At 33.4% G+C, this 20,563-nt stretch overlaps 1 protein-coding gene across 1 annotated transcript; it reads left to right on the forward strand.

Annotated features, from left to right (window-relative positions):
- Nucleotides 1-180: 180 nt before the first annotated feature.
- LOC106067848 (zinc finger protein-like 1) lies at nucleotides 181-15,032 on the forward strand. Its single transcript, XM_013227121.2, has 6 exons — nucleotides 181-414; nucleotides 4,796-4,916; nucleotides 5,398-5,591; nucleotides 7,356-7,641; nucleotides 7,782-7,908; nucleotides 12,086-15,032. The coding sequence occupies exons 1-6, from the start codon at nucleotides 313-315 to the stop codon at nucleotides 12,279-12,281; spliced, it is 1,026 nt and encodes a 341-aa protein (XP_013082575.2). The 5' UTR covers nucleotides 181-312; the 3' UTR covers nucleotides 12,282-15,032.
- Nucleotides 15,033-20,563: the final 5,531 nt, after the last annotated feature.

Here is a 20,563-nt window from a genome sequence, read left to right on the forward strand (position 1 = left end):
TTTTTTAAAATGTTTTACAATAATTATTATTTCAAAAATTAGATCTAATAAAGTTATCGATTAGATGTACATTTCTACATTTATAATAGATATATATTCGAAATATACAAGAAAGATTATTTCATTATTCTTTCTGTCATTGTATTTTTTTAAATTTGCACTCTTGTGTGAAAAAACGAGAACTCCACGCGTAAACTAAAATGGCAGCCAACATTAGTTAATCATTGTTGTTGTTTTTTTTTAAATCGCCAGAGTGATTTTCATAAAGACCTGTATTGATATAAATTTCCTAAGCATCTCGCATAACTCACAATGGGGCTCTGTAAATGCCCCAAAAGAAAGGTTACCAATTTATTTTGTTTTGAACACCGTGTCAACGTTTGCGAGCACTGTCTTGTTGCCAACCACGCAAAAGTAAGAATTCACTCGAGATAACTTATGATCTTATCATCATTTAATTCATTATCAATGAAGTATCCATGAAATTGGTCTAGATAAACTCCATTCTAGAATAATAGATTAAATTAGCTTTGTAGATCTAAAAGAATAATATACAGATCTAGATATAATTAGAAATTACAAATCAAATGGACTCAGTCGACAGTCTCCCTCAGAGAGTGGCAGTGATAGTGTAAAATTAAAATAAGAATCTAGCAAAGACAGTTATGTTATGAGTAAACAGTAAAGTTTATGAGTAAAGACTAAAGTGGGTAAAGTTATTCTAGTTTTATATAATAAGTACAATAAGTATTATTATATTTAATAATAAGTACAACTATAGTATAAGAATGCTAGAATCGGTAATTATGTAATAGAATTAGAAAAAAATAAAGATTCTACTCAGAGCATTACTCATCATTACTGATCCAGTGATTGAGTGAATCCGCTACAAATTAACAAATGTACCTATAGTCAGTAGATCTAGATGAGTAGATCTACATCTAGAATACGCTAGGTCACAAAGTCACACAATACTTCTAAGTCTAAAGGGTATACAAAATGTCAAGATATAATTTGTTACTTAGACTGTTTGCTTGTTTTTACTGGATTTCAGTTCATACAGCTACATAATTATAATATTGATGTGCGTGTTGACAATCTCAGTCACTGTAAGAATTGTATGATCAGTTTGGTTAACATTCATGACGTGTAGGACATAATTATTAATTAACATCTGTATTATATAAGAAGAAGAAGATCTACATCTTGAATGTTTCCACCTCATTGAAACTACTTCTCTCAAAAACAAAATCTTGTGTTTATGGCGGAAAACAGATTCTCTATTGAAAATGCATTTTTCGAGTTCAATATTCATTATCTCTGAATATAGACCATCTGTGGTATATTTGCTTTTACTGATGGATAGATCTATGTTTCTGGAAGCTTCATTAGCAAAATTTTTTTGAAATTCGTTTTTATATGGAATTTGTGCATTTGTGAATATCATGAAGTATTGCCAAAAAGACAGACAACATTTACTTCTGGATTTATGTGATCCCATTTCAAAAGGTAAGAAACATATTTTAGAAATATAACTCATGTATAAAATACATACTTAGTATTTAAAAATGATTGTTATACACCATAAAGAAAAAAAAAAGTAAATAAAATGCTTCTTTTGTCTTAAATTTGAAAAAAAATAGCCTCGATGCAATTTTTGAAGTTGTGATGTCGCCAAACAATGTGTACATTTTTTTTTTAATATAAATTACATTTTGCCGATTTTCGTTTCAAAACCCTTATTTTTGTATTTCTATCATCATAATTAATTATTTTTTTTATTTTTTGGTTATTTAAAATAAAAAAATATTTATAAAATCTCGTTTTTTTTAACACCAATCAGAATGGAGGTCGCCGGAATTGACTTCATGACCTCCCGTTCAAAGTGCTTTTTTTTTTTGTCATTCGCTCAGAAATATTCGAAGCGATAATTCTAGCAAAGGTAATTATAGACAGAATCTATTACAGATAATTCAGTTCATAATATCAACTGCTTAGTTAATTATTCTGCTTTAATAATAGGATGTCGTTTTCTTCAATAATTAACTTCAAGGACGGGAACACGGGTATCTATCTTTAGCCAGGCGCGCGCGATAAAAACAAACAAACACACGTTTTGACTTAGTCAACCTGAAGGCGCACCTCTGAATTGAGATCTTAGTCTGTAAAAGCTAAAAACCTATAATTTTTAAATTAATATCGACTACTACAGCAATTATTTTACTTTAATATTGGTACATTGCATGCGTCATAAAATCGGCCCGGCAATGCGATGTTTCAGCGCGAGGGGGGGGGGGGCACATTTTGAACTTAGATTTTAGATCTAAATTAATCTATCTCTAGATCTATAATAGTTTCTACAGATCTAGATCTATAAAGACTAGATCTTAACCATATTTTAAAATCAATCTAGCGAAATGCTTTTAGATTAGTTAGACATAGATCGATCTCTAGGTCTAGGACTAGATCTAGGTCACTGGACTTAGACTCTGAGATTAGATTAGTCTAGATCTAGTCATTAGAGTTAATAAGCGTGAAATTATTTAAATATTTACTGATCTAGATCTAAATTCTCTTATCAGGATAGATTAGATCTAGACCTAGAACTAGATGATTTAGAATAATTTAGATCTATATTTATATATAGTCATTTCTAGTAGATAGTCAAGTAGCGATGTACACACGTGGATCAAGACCCTAGTGATCTAGTCTAAGTCTAAATGTAGACTCTAGGTCTTAGATCTATATAATGCCTTATATCTACGTCTAAATATAATTCATAGTAAGACTTAAGACTAGATTTTAACATGGAAAAAAATCTGAGATCTAAATCTACTATCTAGATCTAGTCATTTCTAGATCTAGATCTAGTAACTAGTACTACTAGTAGATAGTCAATTAGCGATGTACACGTGTGGATCTAGGAATCTAAATGTAGATTAGATCTAAGATTTTATATATCTAAATCTAATTCATAGGATCTTATAAACTCAGTAGGGTTAAATTAGATCTGATCTCTAGATCTACATCTTAAATTACTTAAAGTTAAAGTGGAAAAAATCTAGATCTAGTCAATTATAAACAAGAGTAGAAGAGATTCAATAGACATAGACGACATAGTGACATAGTTAAAAATAACAACAAACACATATTAACCAAATTATAAAAGTTGTTTTTATTTCTTTTCTCAGCAACAGTTACTACAGATACAAAGATTGAGATTATTTGAGATAGTAAACAGAATAGTCAATAGATAGATCATGCACCATGCAAGTTAAGCTTTATTAGGTCTAACTCTAAGTAGAGTACTCTAGACCTAGATCTAAAAAGTGATCAAGAACTAGAATAGATCTAAATCTTGATAATATTTCATTTAATATTAGATCTTTTCTAGTCTAAAATTATACATATCTATAACTTTTATCTAAAATTGATATAAATAGTATCATGTTAAAACATGAAGATAAGAGAAAAAAAAAGACTTTTTATTGGTAGGGTGGGCCGAAGAGTAGGCTTATTTATTAATTATAAATACTTTTTAAGGTTGTTTTTTTTTTTTCAAATGTTATATAAATATACTTTACTTTGTGACATAGTTTTAAGCAAATAATATTGTGAATTTGTGAAATTCATGGATTATTGGACATATCTTCTGTGAATTATGGATTTTTCATTATTAGGGGTAAGTGTGTTTGACCTCATTTTTTTATGTTAAGTACTTGTCTGATGATAATGAATTTACTTTTTTTGGATTCCTCTCTTCTTGGGCATTAAAATTGATACATAATATGTCTAAACTGATTATGTTTTTGTTATTTAGGATAATGATAAAGTATAATTTGCAACCTAATTTTTTTTACGGAGGGGGTGGGGTCTGGGGTGGCTCAATTAATTTGCATAAATGATTTAAAAAACTTGTTTTTATATTTTTTTCAAATGTTCTATAAATATACTTTACTTTGGGATATATTTTTCTATAAATAATATTGTGAATTTGTGAAATTCATGGATTATGGGACATATCTTCTGTGAGTGATGAATTTTTCATTATTAGGGGTAAGTGTGTTTGACCTCATTTTTTCAAGTTAAATAATTGTCTGTTGCTTCTGATTTTATTTTTTTTGAATTCCTCTATTCTTGGGCAATAAATTTGATATATAATATGTCAATAAAAGTAATTTTGAAATTGGTCAAAAAAATGGTCCTTAAAGTAGAATGTTGAGAGCTCAATCTGTTTTCCGCCTTATGTAATCCTTTTTTTTTTCTTCTAGATTTGAGGGATCTCATGTTTATGTATAAACGTTTCCAAGCTTCTCTGTAAAATATATATACATTTTACTTACTTATACTTAGATCCTCCCAAGCTGTTCGGCGCATTGGGCGGCATGCTGTCTGAACAAAAATCTGGCAATGTCTATAGCTTCTTCCCACCTGGTACCAATTAGGGTTGGTTTCTTTTGATTGAAGGGCTTGCCATGTATCGAGTATTGGACGTCCTGTTTGGTGTGGTACAAGACCGCCATTGGGGGCTGGCCGCCCTAGCCCCATGTAAAATTATCTTTATGTTTAAAGTTTGCTGTTTCTGTGGCGATTGAGGTTTTACTGGGTGGGGTCACTAGCCCCATGCCACACCCTCCTCCTTTCTCACTTTAAAAAGTTTCCCTTTAGCAGCTGGGTAGGGTTCTAACTAAACCATCCTTCAGTAATATGATTTAAAAAATGTCTAAAGTTTCCTTAAACTGCTTGAAATGATTAAGGCCTATTTGTATTGCATTATTAACATTTACATTTTCAGTGCATTGTCAAATCTTATCTGCAATGGTTGCAAGACAGTGATTACAGTCCGCTGTGCACCCTGTGTCATCATAACCTTTCAGATGAGGAGTATGGAGAATGTATACGACTGACATGTTACGGTAGAGAACAATTTCCTTATAGATTGATTTAATGTTACGGTAGAGACAATTTCCTTATAGTTTGATTGTATAATTAAAAAATAAAATTTTAGAGTTTCTTATATTTGTGATCTAATCCATTTAGTTTGAAACTATTTCCTCCACAAAGGTTCTATTCATTTAAAAAAGTCTAAAGATGTTTACATTTCTTTCAAAGAAAAAAAAATATGCCCTGATTTGAGAATTACAGCCTCACTTTTTATTTAAATTTATGTAGCATTATGTCTTTTGGGATTTACATGCTCAATCAAATGAATTTAAAAGTATAATTACAGTATCAGTAACAGTCATCTATTTCTGTGGCCCACAGTCAACGAGGGTGTCATGTGGCCAGCGCATCGACCAACCCTTACTTTTCAAAACCCAAAATTTTAAAATCCCAGTCTTCACCGGGATTTAAACATGGCCCCTCAAGTTAGTAACATTAATTTATTGTCTGCAGACGTCTTTCACTGGAGTTGTTTGAACCAACATGCGCAGAGATTGCCAGCACAGACTGCACCTGCTGGGTACGCTTGCCCCATATGTAATGCCTGTATATTTCCTCAGTCCAACCTGGTGTCACCTGTGGCCGACGCTGTCAGAGTATTGCTCCAGCAGGTCAACTGGGCTAGAGCTGGACTGGGTCTTCCACTGGTAAGCCAGGAACCAATTATAGCAGATACATAGAACATGTAGATTATTGTTAGGCTCAAAAAAAAAAAGATAATGCCTGGAACCAACTCATTTGCCTCCGAAATTTCTTCAGCATTCTAGCGGCATTAGATTTTCTAATTAATCTCATTAGAGAATCAAACAATCTTTAAACTTTCTAAACTTTTTTTTGTCAATATATAGATTATAATGCGATTATGCACCTAATTGTTTCGTAGCTTTGAAGTTTGTTAAACTTTTAATGTAAATAGAAATATAACATTAAATTCTACACTCTAATACACCCTTAAAAAACCAACAAACTGAAAAACACATTTTGCTATAAACTTATTGTCATTGAAAGGAATGTAATAATAATAATGAAAAATTGCAGATCATTTTTATCGTAACAAAAGTAAACACCTCCAATATAAATACAATGCTGATACAGTTAGTCACTTTCTTAATTCAGTAAAGTATAGAAATAATAGTCACAGTCTAATGTCAGTAAAGTATAGAAATAATAGTCACAGTCTAATTTCAGTAAAGTATAGAAATAATAGTCACAGTCTAATGTCAGTAAAGTATAGAAATATTAGTCACAGTCTAATGTCAGTAAAGTATAGAAATAATAGTCACAGTCTAATGTCAGTAAAGTATAGAAATAATAGTCACAGTCTAATGTCAGTAAAGTATAGAAATAAAATTCACAGTCTAATTTCAGTAAAGTATAGAAATAATAGTCACAGTCTGATTTCAGTAAAGTATAGAAATAATATTCACAGTCTAATTTCAGTAAAGTATAGAAATAATAGTCACAGTCTAATTTCAGTAAAGTATAGAAATAATAGTCACAGTCTAATTTCAGTAAAGTATAGAAATAATATTCACAGTCTAATTTTAGTAAAGTATAGAAATAATAGTCACAGTCTAATTTCAGTAAAGTATAGAAATAAAATTCACAGTCTGATTTCAGTAAAGTATAGAAATAATATTCACAGTCTAATTTCAGTAAAGTATAGAAATAATAGTCACAGTCTAATTTCAGTAAAGTATAGAAATAAAATTCACAGTCTAATTTCAGTAAAGTATAGAAATAATAGCCACAGTCTAATTTCAGTAAAGTATAGAAATAAAATTTGGTAAATGTATAGAAATCTTTTGTAAATCAATGAACATAAATATAAAAGTGAAAAATTGTAATATAACGTACCTATATCTTTGGGAAAGAGTTGTTAATAGAGTTCTTTAGGGATTTCTATTCAAGTTACAAAAGATTATTGTACATTGTTAGACTAGCACTGATAGTGGTCCACTATACAGTAAGGAAGTCTGCAAACCTGATTTCTAGCTACATACTAAACTATTTATTAAAGTGATCTAATATGGCTTTAGATTGAATTATGAGGTAGAATTCTGAGACATGTTTCTTTAAAATAAATTTAAAAATTGTGTTTCAGTGTTGTTGTCTTTTTTAAGAGACCATAGCCATTAAATTTAATTTTCATGTTTATGAGAAAATTCTGGTTCGGCCAAGATCTATCTAATGTAAAATTTGTAAAAGAATTGACCTAATTATTTTATTCTTGTTGTTAATGCCTAGTTCAATGTAATTAAGTTGCATATTGAAAACTTTTGGCATATTGAAAACTTTTGTTGTAAATTTTGAAATTTCTGACAGTGTTATTCAGGGGACTGTTATGACAAATAAGCAATATAAAAATTATTTATTTAAATACTGATGCTTAATTTGTTTCAACTTGTCAGATTGAAGAAACAAAACTTCCTGTCCCATCTGCTGCGGTCTCTGAGTCCAAAGTGATTGCTAATGGAGTTGCTGCAAGCTCCAGTCAGCAAAAGTTGGACGCGGTTGCTTGGGGCTATGCCCCTGGCTTGGGAAACTCCCCTGCCCCTCAACAGGAAGTCAGCAGTTCCGCACGGCCAAGTGCACCAGTAGCTTCAGGGACACCTCACTTGGTGGTCGGCGGCCAGCATAGTGTTATTAGTGTTGATGAAGGCACCAGTGCTCGGGGACAACAAGGCCAATTTGCTAGTAAGTTCTAAAGATATCTTATCCAAAAAATACAACCTATTTTAAAATGTTTATCTGTGGATTAAAATTAAATGTGCATTTTTAGTCTCAGAATTCGATGATAGCTTTTCCTTGGTCTGTACTTGGTATTTCTTGTTTAGATCCTAGAAAGTTGTTTGATACAACCAAAGAAGATGAATTGTTTGGTAACATAAGAAGATCACGTGATCATGATGAGGACAAATATAAGAGGCGGCCAGCATTGCAGTGGTTAGCTTGGTGGTTCAAGTAAGTGCAGTGGTTAGCTTGGTGGTTTAAGTAAGACTTTCACCTAAAAACATAATAAATTAACTTTTAGATCAGTCGTCTCACTTTGATATTTTTCTTCTAACCAGCTCTTTGTTTTAAAGGTCTGCCATGGGACAGAACAAAACCTTATCTCCACCTCATATTCTCTGTACTGTCACTGGGCAACTTAGTTTATTTATAATTAAATCTTATCTTATATAATACAGACGTTACTTCAAAAAAGAAGATGATTACGTCCTACGCGTCATGCATTTAGTCATGCATATTAACCAATGACTTAAATTCTGCCAAGTCACTGGTTTTCCTGGCTAGCTCAGGCAACCCATTCCATGCTCTAATAGCACTAGGGAAGAAGGAGTATTTGTACAAATTTGTCCTAGCATATGGGACGAGGAATGTGCCTTTATCTTTGTGTCTTTCAGAGTATTTTATTAAATTTTGTTTTTGTATTTGAAGATTATGGTTCAGTGTTTTATGTATGATTGCTACTTTACTTTTGAGCCTTCTGTCCTGAAGGCTTTCTAAATTTAGTGATTTTACTAAAGGTGTTACTCTAGTCAAATGTGAATATTCGTTTGTTATGAATCTCACTGCTCTATTTTGTGTCTGTTCCAGTTTCTTAATGTTTTCTTGAGTTGAGGGGTCCCAAACGGTGGATGCATATTCTATTATTGGCCTAACCAAGGTTAAATAACATTTTAGTTTTATGTTCTTATTTGATTTAAAGAAATTTCTTTTAATAAATCCTAATGCTTTGTTTGATTTTTTTGTAGTTTCATCAATATGTGGATTCCATGATAGTTTTTCATTTATTATAACACCTAGGTATTTTGCGTTTTTAGTCTGTGTTACTGGTTTGCCATGAATAAGATAAGTGGAATTAATTTGTTTTAGTTTTTTTGTTACTCTTAACAACTGACATTTTTCTGGGTGGAAAGACATGCTCCAATTTGATTCCCATTTCTGTAATTCATCTAATTCTCTTTGTAAAATATCTGTGTCTTGTGTTGTTTTTATTGTTCTATATATTATGCAATCGTCTGCAAATAATCTGACTTTTGTTCCTGAACTAATGCAATTTGGTAAATCATTTATGTAAATTAAAAATAGTAGTGGACCCAAGACTGTTCCTTGAGGTACACCTGAGTTTACTGTTATCGGTGTTGATTTAGAGCCATTTATTATTACAGTTTGTTCTCTCCCTATCAGAAAGTCTTTAATCCACTGATGCAGTGGACCATTAATGCCGAAATATTTTAATTTTTTAAGCAAACTATGGTGGTGAACTTTGTCAAAAGCCTTAGAAAAATCTAGTAAGATAGCATCTATTTGTTCACTATTATCTAAACCTTTTGAAAAATCATCAATTAGTCCTATTAGTTGTGTTTCACATGATCTATATTTCCTAAAGCCATGTTGGTATGGTGTGAGGACATTATGTTTGTCTAAGTGGTTTATGATGTTGCTACATATTATGTGTTCTAGGATTTTACATGTGATGCTGGTAAGTGATACTGGTCTGTAGTTTCCTGGGTCAGATTTTTCTCCTTTTTTAAATAGGGGGGTGACATTAGCTTCTTTCCAGTCCTTTGGTACTCTGCCCTGGTTAAGTGAAGCCTGAAAGAGTATTTTGATAACTGGGGCTAGCTCATTGCTTAGTTCTTTGAGTAATCTAGCTGGAATACCATCAGGTCCAGAAGCTTTATTTGGTTTGGTGTTGGCTAATAGTTTTTGAATTCCATTTTCTTGTACTACTATATCTTCTATGTTGTTTACTTGGTTCAAATTCAGTAATATGTCTTTGTCTCCTGGGGCTGAGAATGCTGATGCAAAGTATTTGTTTAGGATGTTTGCTTTAGTCTCATTATCATTATGTGTTATATTATGTTCATCTTTTAATGGCGCTATGCCTGTTGTTTCCATTTTCTTAGACTTAATGTATGACCATAGGTTTTTGTTGTTATCTTTAGATATTACATTGTTTATGTATTCACTCTGCAGCTGTCTGCTTACTTTTTGGGTTAAGTGTTTAATTTTTATATACTTTTTGTAAACTCTTTCTGCATTAGTTTCTTTAAATTTTTTATATAGGTTTACCTTCTGTTTACAAAGCTTCTTTAGTCTATTATTAAACCAGCATTTATTTATTTTGTTTGATGTGTATTTAGTTGGTATATGATTTTCTATAATGCTTTTAAGATGGTTTTTAATGAAATTCCAGAGGTCATCGACTGGTTGGTTAATGTCTTTTTCTAATAAGAATGTTTGTTGAAAGTTTAGTGCAGCTTGGTGTAGTTGTGTCAGGTTACATTTTTAAATAATTTGGGATACCAGTATTCATAAAGAAAAATGTGGAAAAGTTTCTACCCATGGACTGTTTTTTTTTTTCTTCAAATATATGGAAATCTAAAAGTTTTTTTGTTTTTTTCTTTCCAGTTTTGTTCATCCATAAACCTATCGCATGTTTCTTTACTAGTCTATTAATAAAATTGTACAAGCTTCAAGTACATAACATGATGTGTATTTTGATTTAGCTCATTAGTTGATTTCATTTTTCTTTTAGTATCACTGCATTTTTTTTTTCCATAAATCTGAATTCTGTCTTTAGTTTTAAAATGGTTCTTTATAGTACCTGGAATTTTATTTTAAAATTGAATGAAAATACTGAAAAAGTTTCTGGTTTGATCAGATTCGAGCTTTCAAGTCCTTAAAACCTAAACCATTTGATACATAAGGAATTAAGAATTTGTGAATAGCTCCCCTTGTATCAAGTGTACAGTATTTATTCTTTTTTTTTTTTACAGGGTTTACATGGAAATTCCCTTTCCCCCCCCCCCCCCCCAAACCACCACCATGCCACACAAACACACACAGTCCTCACCCAGAGTGTTAGTTGCAAAAATCAAGCCTTTTTTTGTGTGTGTTCAATGTAGATTTTATGTGCAAGTTTATTTATTTTTTTTTTTTTTATGTTCAGTGTAGATTCTATGTGCAAGTTTATTGGGTTTTTTTTTATCTTCAATGTAGATTTTATGTGCAAGTTTATTGTTTGTATTTTATAAAGCAAAGAAAAACTCTTAAATCCTTTTGACAACTTTTATTATGGCGAGTGCATTTCTATACTATCTATTGCATACAGCTCTCTCCCACTCTCTCTCTCTCTCTTTCTCAAGTTTGAAACCACTTTAATCAAAGGTTCAAGTCTTATATACATTTTTAACTCTACCTGTTCATTAGCATATTACTCATTCCAAATATTTACCAGGCACATTTACAAAACAAAACATTCTGAAAAATGTTACGTTTGGACAGTGTTTCTCAAACTGTGTTTCACGAGGCCTGGACAGGTGTTCCATGAACTACTGGTATAATGAACTAGTAGCGCCACCAAGTGAATAATTTCTCAAAAACAAACAACAAAGTGTTCCCCTAAATACCCAGAATGTGCGCAGTGTTGCTTTAAGGGAAAAGTTTGGGAACCACTGGCCAAGAAGATGTCAGTCTGGCTCAGCTCTTACAGTTTGTGCATAGAGCAACTGACTCTATGAGCTTGACTTTCTCCACTTCTTCAGTAACAGTGGGTGTTCAATGTTAACCCTTTAAATACACTGAACTGTAGATCCAAAGTTAGGCCATCATTGAATTCATGATTTAAACATTGATAAATAAACTTTCCAGTGGTTCACAGTAACCTTTCCAGATATCATTGTGTATGGGAGGATAATCTCTCCAGATATCTTTGTGTATGGGAGGATAATCTCCAGATATTATGGTGTATGGGAAGATAATCTCTCCAGATATTATGGTGTATGGGAAGATAATCTCTCCAGATATTATGGTGTATTGGAAGATAATCTCTCCAGATATTATGGTGTATGGGAAGATAATCTCTCCAGATATTATGGTGTATGGGAAGATAATCTCTCCAGGTATTATGGTGTATGGGAGGATAACCTCTCCAGATATTATGGTGTATGGGAGGATAACCTCTCCAAATATTATGGTGTATTGGAGGTAACCTCTCCAGATAATATGGTGTATGGGAGGATAATCTCTTCAGATATTATAGTGTATGGGAGGTAACCTCTCCAGATATTATGGTGTATGTAGTTTGTAGCACAGCAGTATTAGTCATAAAAATTTATTTATGTTTCAGTTCTGTGGATGGAAACAGACGGAAAGATCCGCATGCTGTTAAAAAAAGATTTGCTGTGCTTCTCCTACTGGGTATCATCGGATTCATCACCGTGGTCATTATCTTCTCCAAACTAGGCCGCCAAGCCACAGAAGATGACCCGTTCTTAGATCCACTGGCCAACCCCAACATTAAAGTGCAGGCTAATGTTGTTTAGAAAAACTTTCCAGGACCCAAATTAAGAATTGAACAATTGAATGCCGAGCTCCGGTCCCTCGATCAAACATTTGAATGTTGGATTTAATCTGGGTTTAAATTGTTGACATTCTTCAGTTTATAAGTTCTTTGAGATGATAGAAAAGTATCAACAAAATAAAATAAGTTATCACTTTGTACATACACATATATATATTTGTTTCGTTCATAACATCAGTTGTTTTCTATTAAGAGCACTTTCAACCAATTTTAATTAGAAATAAAACTTTTTTTTTGGTCTGCTATCATAGCGCCTTGAGCCTACGTTATGCTAGTGAAATGTAACATAGCAATGCTATAAAATTAAATTATTATTTTTTAATTTCTGCAATTGGCCATTGCACTTAGACTAATTTAACTGTATGGTTTTCAATGTAAATATCTATTCTGTTTATTGACAGTGAAATCTGGCTCAGTTTTCATCTATCAAGGTTCTTGTGATGGTGGTAGCATTATTAATAGTCATGTTCGATGGGCTTAATAATAGACAAGCTTGACTTGGCTACCATAGTTATATTGCTTTTGCTGTTAACTTCTATGACGGGAGAGCATGGTTGAAATGAATGCTACTTAAACTAAAAAAACTGTGATGAGATGTCCCATCAAGTTTAACAGTTCTATAGTCAATCATGAAATGTAACATCAAGATTAGTTGGCATCGTTTTCATAAAATTACATCCTTTTAATAAAATTTTGCAATCTTTAAAACTAGTAAAGCAGCACCTGTCTACTGGTACCATCTTACACCAATTTAAGCTTGTATCTGGTTGCACCAAATTTATTTATTTATATCTATGATTAGAAGACGACAAATATTTTGGGTTGCACTTAGATATTTAATTATTTTATTTACAGCTCAATCTTTAAATAATTCTCTCCATTTTTTAACTTTGAGCAGCATTTTATTCCAAGTTTTTTCTCCGCAAATTGTTTCAGGATTTTTATGTTTAAGGTTTATATTTATGCGTTTGTCTTACCAGATTTTTATAAGGAAGCTACCAGGTCATTGAAAATATTAATGCCCTTATAATTGTTTATATCTTTATCTGTGATGCTTTGATTATGTCCCTTATATTAGCTCTTTTTTTTTTCATGTTTTGCATTTTTATTTTTTTTTTATGACCAACTTTATTATTTTTCTCTTTCAGATCATTTGTTTTCAGTTGGTGAAGTTACCTGCCTTTAATTCGGTATAATTGGCCCTGTCTTATGTAAATGTGACTAGGATTTATTCTTCATTAGTTCTCTATGAAATATAATCTAGATAACATGTTTTATGAACTGGTTGATTGGCATGCAGACTAGCTACTCTCACACATTATTGTATCGACTAAGCTGGGAAAATACTTATTAAGATAATTTGAACAAGTTTTAAGTTTGTCTTTTTTTTTTTTTTTTTTTTTTTTTTTTTTTTGACTAAGCTGGGAAAATACTTATTTAGATAATTTAAATAACTTATAAGTTTGTCTTCTTTTTTTTTTTTTTTTTAGCCTCCAGTTGTCTGTTCATGATAGACTCCTTGCCATGTTGTCGAATTGACAAGTTTTTTTTTTTTGTTGTTTTTTTTTAATAATTTTTTTTTTTTTTAAAATTTATATTCTAACATTGACCAGGTTATTGAATTGATTATATTTATTTTTCGCTTTCTAACTTTGCATTGCTCATCGCAACAAATGTATATACTGTGAAAGTGTGACGCAGACTAAGCTAATGTTCATGCAAAGTTTACAACAATTTTGTTTGAGACTGACATGTGAAGTGTGGTGTGTCAAGTCAAACTACAGAACTGACGGCACACTACACTTCTTTTCTCAATTGTTTTAGAATGTTTTATCAGGCACATCATTAGATTGGTCATATCATACCTAGTGACTTAAATCTTGTTTCTGTGAGTTAAAAAAATTGTGAGGCTGTTGGTTGGTACACACAAAAAAAAAAGGATTTAGTGGAATAACATTGCTAGGCTTTAAACTTCTCCTGGGCAAGTCACTGTCAGTAGTTAATCACTGACCGTCACTGACCTGCCTGGTGGTTTCATTTCTTATCTTCATTTAAGTAGATGTGCCAGAAGTTTGAAATAGGAGCTTTTGATTGGAGGATGGATTATACACTCTCTTTGAAATGATCAGTAGTTAGGAGTTTACTTCCAGTGTTGGGCTTTGTTATAAGACAGATATTGGAATCGGTTAGTATACAAGAAACTAAAACTTGTTTTATAACTTAGATTTCTACTTTGTGCATTAGACTGCCATCAAACAAAAAGTCATGAAAGTAAGAAACTTTAATGTCAATACTACAAGTTTAGAACCTGCATTGTTCTTTAACTCGTCATATTGTGTTAAAAACTTGTACAATTTTGTTACAACTTGTTACATTATGTGACATGTTACATAAACTTGATTTGAAAAATGTTTGGACAGATAGGAAGCCATAAATTAACCTGAAGTGTGGGTGTGTGTGTTGATAATGCAGAGATAGTGTGTTTGCGTGGGGGAAATGAGTTTGTGTGTGGGTGTTTTAAAAGTTTGATTCTGTTTTGCATGTAATCAAAGTATTATTGCTTTAAGAATGCTGACACATTTGTACTACATATAAAAATTGTATTAAATATCATATACAACATACAAGCTATCTTTCAGGAAAGTGTATAGTATACATTTGGGATTATCATCTTGTTTGGTCAGAATGTTGATTAAAAATGTTTGAAAACTTTCATGCCAGTTTTGACTTTGTATCTGAGATGTCACTTTCTGTTGTGTTCGGGATGTCTCACTTTCTGTTGTATTCAGGATGTCTCACTTTCTGCTGTATTTGTGATGTCTCACTTTCTGCTGTATTTGTGATGTCTCACTTTCTGTTGTATTTGAGATGTCTCACTTTCTGCTGTATTTGTGATGTCTCACTTTCTGTTGTATTCAGGATGTCTCACTTTCTGTTGTATTTGAGAAGTCTCACTTTCTGCTGTATTTGTGATGTCTCACTTTCTGTTGTATTCAGGATGTCTCACTTTCTGCTGTATTTGTGATGTCTCACTTTCTGCTGTATTTGTGATGTCTCACTTTCTGCTGTATTTGTGATGTCTCACTTTCTGTTGTATTTGAGATGTCTCACTTTCTGCTGTATTTGTGATGTCTCACTTTCTGCTGTATTTGTGATGTCCCGCTTTCTGCTGTATTTGTGATATCTCACTTTCTGTTGTATTTGTGATGTCTCACTTTCTGTTGTATTTGTAATGTCTCACTTTCTGTTGTATTTGTGATATCTCACTTTCTGTTGTATTTGTGATGTCTCACTTTCTGTTGTATTTGTGATATCTCACTTTCTGCTGTATTTGTGATATCTCACTTTCTGTTGTATTTGTGATGTCTCACTTTCTGTTGTATTTGTGATATCTCACTTTCTGCTGTATTTGTGATGTCTCACTTTCTGTTGTATTTGTGATGTCTCACTTTCTGCTCTATTTGTGATATCTCACTTTCTGCTCTAATTGTGATATCTCACTTTCTGCTGTATTTGTGATGTCTCACTTTCTGTTGTATTTGTGATGTCTCACTTTCTGCTCTATTTGTGATATCTCACTTTCTGTTGTATTTGTGATATCTCACTTTCTGCTCTATTTGTGATGTCTCACTTTCTGTTGTATTTGTGATATCTCACTTTCTGTTGTATTTGTGATATCTCACTTTCTGTTGTATTTGTGATATCTCACTTTCTGCTCTATTTGTGATGTCTCACTTTCTGTTGTATTTGTGATATCTCACTTTCTGTTGTATTTGTGATATCTCACTTTCTGTTGTATTTGTGATGTCTCACTTTCTGTTGTATTTGTGATGTCTCACTTTCTGCTGTATTTGTGATGTCCCACTTTCTGCTCTATTTGTGATATCTCACTTTCTGCTGTATTTGTGATATCTCACTTTCTGTTGTATTCAGGATGTCTCACTTTCTGCTGTATTTGTGATGTCTCACTTTCTGTTGTATTTGTGATGTCTCACTTTCTGCTGTATTTGTGATGTCTCACTTTCTGTTGTATTTGTGATGTCTCACTTTCTGCTCTATTTGTGATATCTCACTTTCTGCTCTATTTGTGATATCTCACTTTCTGTTGTATTCAGGATGTCTCACTTTCTGCTGTATTTGTGATGTCTCACTTTCTGTTGTATTTGTGATGTCTCACTTTCTGCTGTATTTGTGATGTCCCACTTTCTGCTGTATTTGTGATGTCTCACTTTCTGCTCTATTTGTGATGTCTCACTTTCTGTTGTATTTGTGATATCTCACTTTCTGTTGTATTTGTGATATCTCACTTTCTGTTGTATTAGTGATATCTCACTTTCTGCTGTATTTGTGATGTCTCACTTTCTGTTGTATTTGTGATGTCTCACTTTTTGCTCTATTTGTGATATCTCACTTTCTGTTGTATTTGTGATATCTCACTTTCTGCTGTATTTGTGATATCTCACTTTCTGTTGTATTCAGGATGTCTCACTTTCTGTTGTATTTGTGATATCTCACTTTCTGTTGTATTTGTGATATCTCACTTTCTGCTGTATTTGTGATGTCTCACTTTCTGTTGTATTTGTGATATCTCACTTTCTGCTGTATTTGTGATATCTCACTTTCTGCTGTATTTGTGATATCTCACTTTCTGCTGTATTTGTGATGTCTCACTTTCTGCTGTATTTGTGATGTCCCACTTTCTGCTGTATTTGTGATGTCCCACTTTCTGCTGTATTTGTGATGTCTCACTTTCTGTTGTATTTGTGATATCTCACTTTCTGCTGTATTTGTGATGTCTCACTTTCTGTTGTATTTGTGATGTCTCACTTTCTGCTCTGTTTGTGATATCTCACTTTCTGCTGTATTTGTGATATCTCACTTTCTGTTGTATTCAGGATGTCTCACTTTCTGTTGTATTTGTGATGTCTCACTTTCTGTTGTATTTGTGATGTCTCACTTTCTGCTGTATTTGTGATGTCCCACTTTCTGCTCTATTTGTGATATCTCACTTTCTGCTGTATTTGTGATATCTCACTTTCTGTTGTGCCTCAAATTTAGCTCTACCTAGTGCCCTTGGTTGCTACCGTTGCTATGCAATGCCTTTAATCTTAGAGTTTAACGGGGGCCATGAAGCACTACCTACTAAGCCAGGGGTTCTCAACCTGTGGGTCGCGACCCCTTTGGGGGTCGATTGACGATTTGCCAGGGGTCGCCTAAGACCATCAAAAAACTGGAATGTTTTTGTCAATTCTTCTATTGCTGTGTGTGTATACGGAGGAGGGGGGGGGTCGCGGCAGAGTGGGGGATTGCAAAAAGGGGTCGCCGAGACTAAAAGGTTGAGAACCGCTGTACTAAGCAGAGATTTAAACCGATGTATTTAATTCTTATCTTATATATTACACGTGCCAATCTAGTCATGCATGTTAATCAGTGACTTAAACTCTGCTAAGTCGTTGGTTTTCATGGCTGATTCAGGCAACCCATTCCATTCTCTAATGGCACTAGGGAAGAAGGAGCACTTGTACGAAATGGTCATTAGATTTTAAGTTTACATTATGTTAAAGGTTAATATTTTCACAGGATTAATCTTTTCAATATTTTGTCATTGTTTGAGCTTCTTTTGTATAAGCTATGTATTTTGTTTAATCATGGTTTAATCAATTGTACTTGAAGTAAGTAATAGTAATTTAGGGTGAAACTTACAAGGATAAAATGCTACAACAACTTTAACATAACTATTTTTTTTCCATTTTGATCGCATTATAGTTATTTTATTTGAAATTGTAAACATTTCATTTGTACCTTTTTCTAAATAGAAGAAGCCAGTAGCCCCCTCATAAAAGAGGCAGAGCCCAACAAAAGAGGCAAAAGCCCAAGGATTCCTAGGATGTAAATAGCTCAACAACCGTCGTCACTAGCGAAATAAATTGGGGTATCCTATAAATAAATAAATAAGTAACATGGCCAGGGAAACCACCAAACGCCATGACTATCTGGTCAGGTAATTAATCAAAGCATATTGGACTCGAACCTCAATAGAAATATTGAATCGTAAACTGTAAATCCCCCATGCCTTAGCAAGATTCGGTTCAGCTCCCTCTACAGGATACACTCCCCTTACATGTGATGTGAGGGGCGAGGTGGTCGAATGGTTAAGCGCTTGGCTTCCGAACCTGAGGTCCTGGGTTCGAATCCCGGTGAAGACTGAGATTTTGAATTTCTGCATTTTTAGGGTGCCCCTGAGTCAACCCAACGGTACCTGACTTTAGTTGGGGAAAGTAAAGGCGGTTGGTCGTTGTGCTGGCCACATAACACCCTGCTCGTTAACCGTTGGCCAAAGAAACAGATGATCTTAACATCATCTGCTCCATAGATCGCAAGGTCTGAAAAGGGAAACTTTACTTACTTTACTTTACATGTGATGTGTATGAGTGGATTCCCTTGCCAGACACCGTGACCACAGGTCGATACATCGTTTTTCACTGTCGTGTATGTATAGCGTTGTTATGAGACTATAATGAGACTCTCTTTACGTTTGTCAAGATGCCAAGAATATCTAATTAACTCTTGCAGCAATGAATGAACAACAAGGATGCCGATCTATGGACATATATAGTTTATGATAAAGCAGTACAGTTCACCTGCCACATTTATCAGCATGACATTGCCAAAGGGAGACAACAATAGGTTTTGTTTCTTTTTACCAGATCAACATCCTGACAGAGCCAGTAAATAACTATGTAAATAACTAATAACAATAATAATAATCATTATACCCAATCGGAAATTTGTCTTACAATTTGTTCATTTAAAAATACATTATAAATACATTATAACTCTAGAAACAAAATATACATTCACACTAGTTTCACTCAAACGTAACGTTACATCAGATAAACTGATCATATTCAATGATTCAATACCACATTTAGTTCTAGTAATTTCGTGTCTGCTTATTTCCATATACGGTATCTAGTATCTACACACACGCAATGCAGAAAATTAAAAAAATAAAAGGATGAAACCCATAGCCTGGATATTAAGCGACTACGGAATCTAACGCAGCCATTGAAATCATATGAGGACAATTGTATTCAGAAAGTCATCTTTTATGGACAACTCGAGGCTGGCTTAAGAAATCCTGGTCACCCCCGCCTCCGATATGTGGGTGTCATCAAACGAGACCTCAGAGCAGTGAACATTTTAGTTCTGGGAAGACAGAGCCCTAGAGGTCTAGACTGCATTATATGGAAAGATGGTGACTTAGAAAGTTATGGACATCTAAAAAGAATTGAACTCAACTCTGGAAGAAAAGCGTGCCAAACGAAAAAATGGATGCTTCTTATACCGTACCACCGAAGCGAATGCTCTTAACCTGCGATACATTTAGCGCTATTAGAGCATGGAATGGGTTGCCTGAGCTAGCCAGGAAAACCAGTGACTTGGCAGAATTGAGGTCATTGGTTAAAATGCATGACGCATAGGACGTAATCATCTTCTTTTTTGAAGTAACGTCTGTATCATATAAGATAAGAAGGGAAAGTCTCTTCTTCTTCTTCGTTCTCATTGTTATGTTGGAGTGTTCAGATGACTAGACCAATACATGAGATGAACTGCGCAGTGGTTTCCAAATCAGGGAGCTCTCCATATAGTTTTCTTTCTATTGGGGTGTTTTGGGGCCAGTGCCTTATACGGGCCTCTTGGTAGAGAGAGCAGTTTTGGAGGACGTGGTCGGCATTTTCTGGTGATACTCCACATGGGCAGATTTCACTGGTTCCAATTTTGAACTTCCGGTACATGTGTTGGAAAGTCTCTCGAGAATAGAGCTCTATAGTCACAAGAAGAGAAGGATTTTTAGCACATTCCTGGAAAGATTCATGTCATTTGTCAAAGGGTGGTTCGGCAGACCTGCCACATCATCCAAAAATTCCTCTGTTAAAGGGACCAAAATGAATTTTGTTTTCTTGTAAAGAAAGTGCCAAAAAAAAATAATATTAGTTCATTATTTAATCATAATATAAACTTCGAAAGAGGTAATTACATCTTATCAGTGCAGAAATATCACGTGAGTTGAAAGCTAATTTAAAACGGGGTAGGGCGAGTATGCGGTGGGCGAATATTTTCCCGCTTTTCGACACGGAAATAGAATTTCAGCCAGAAGCAAGGGTTACGTGCTTATCAACCGGGGCTCGAGTTTCATTGGCTGATAGAAAGTCGGTGAAATCAATGGCGCTGAGGCCAACT

The sequence above is a fragment of the Biomphalaria glabrata genome, chromosome 3 (assembly GCF_947242115.1).
Source record: "Biomphalaria glabrata chromosome 3, xgBioGlab47.1, whole genome shotgun sequence".
Lineage (NCBI taxonomy): Eukaryota > Metazoa > Mollusca > Gastropoda > Planorbidae > Biomphalaria > Biomphalaria glabrata.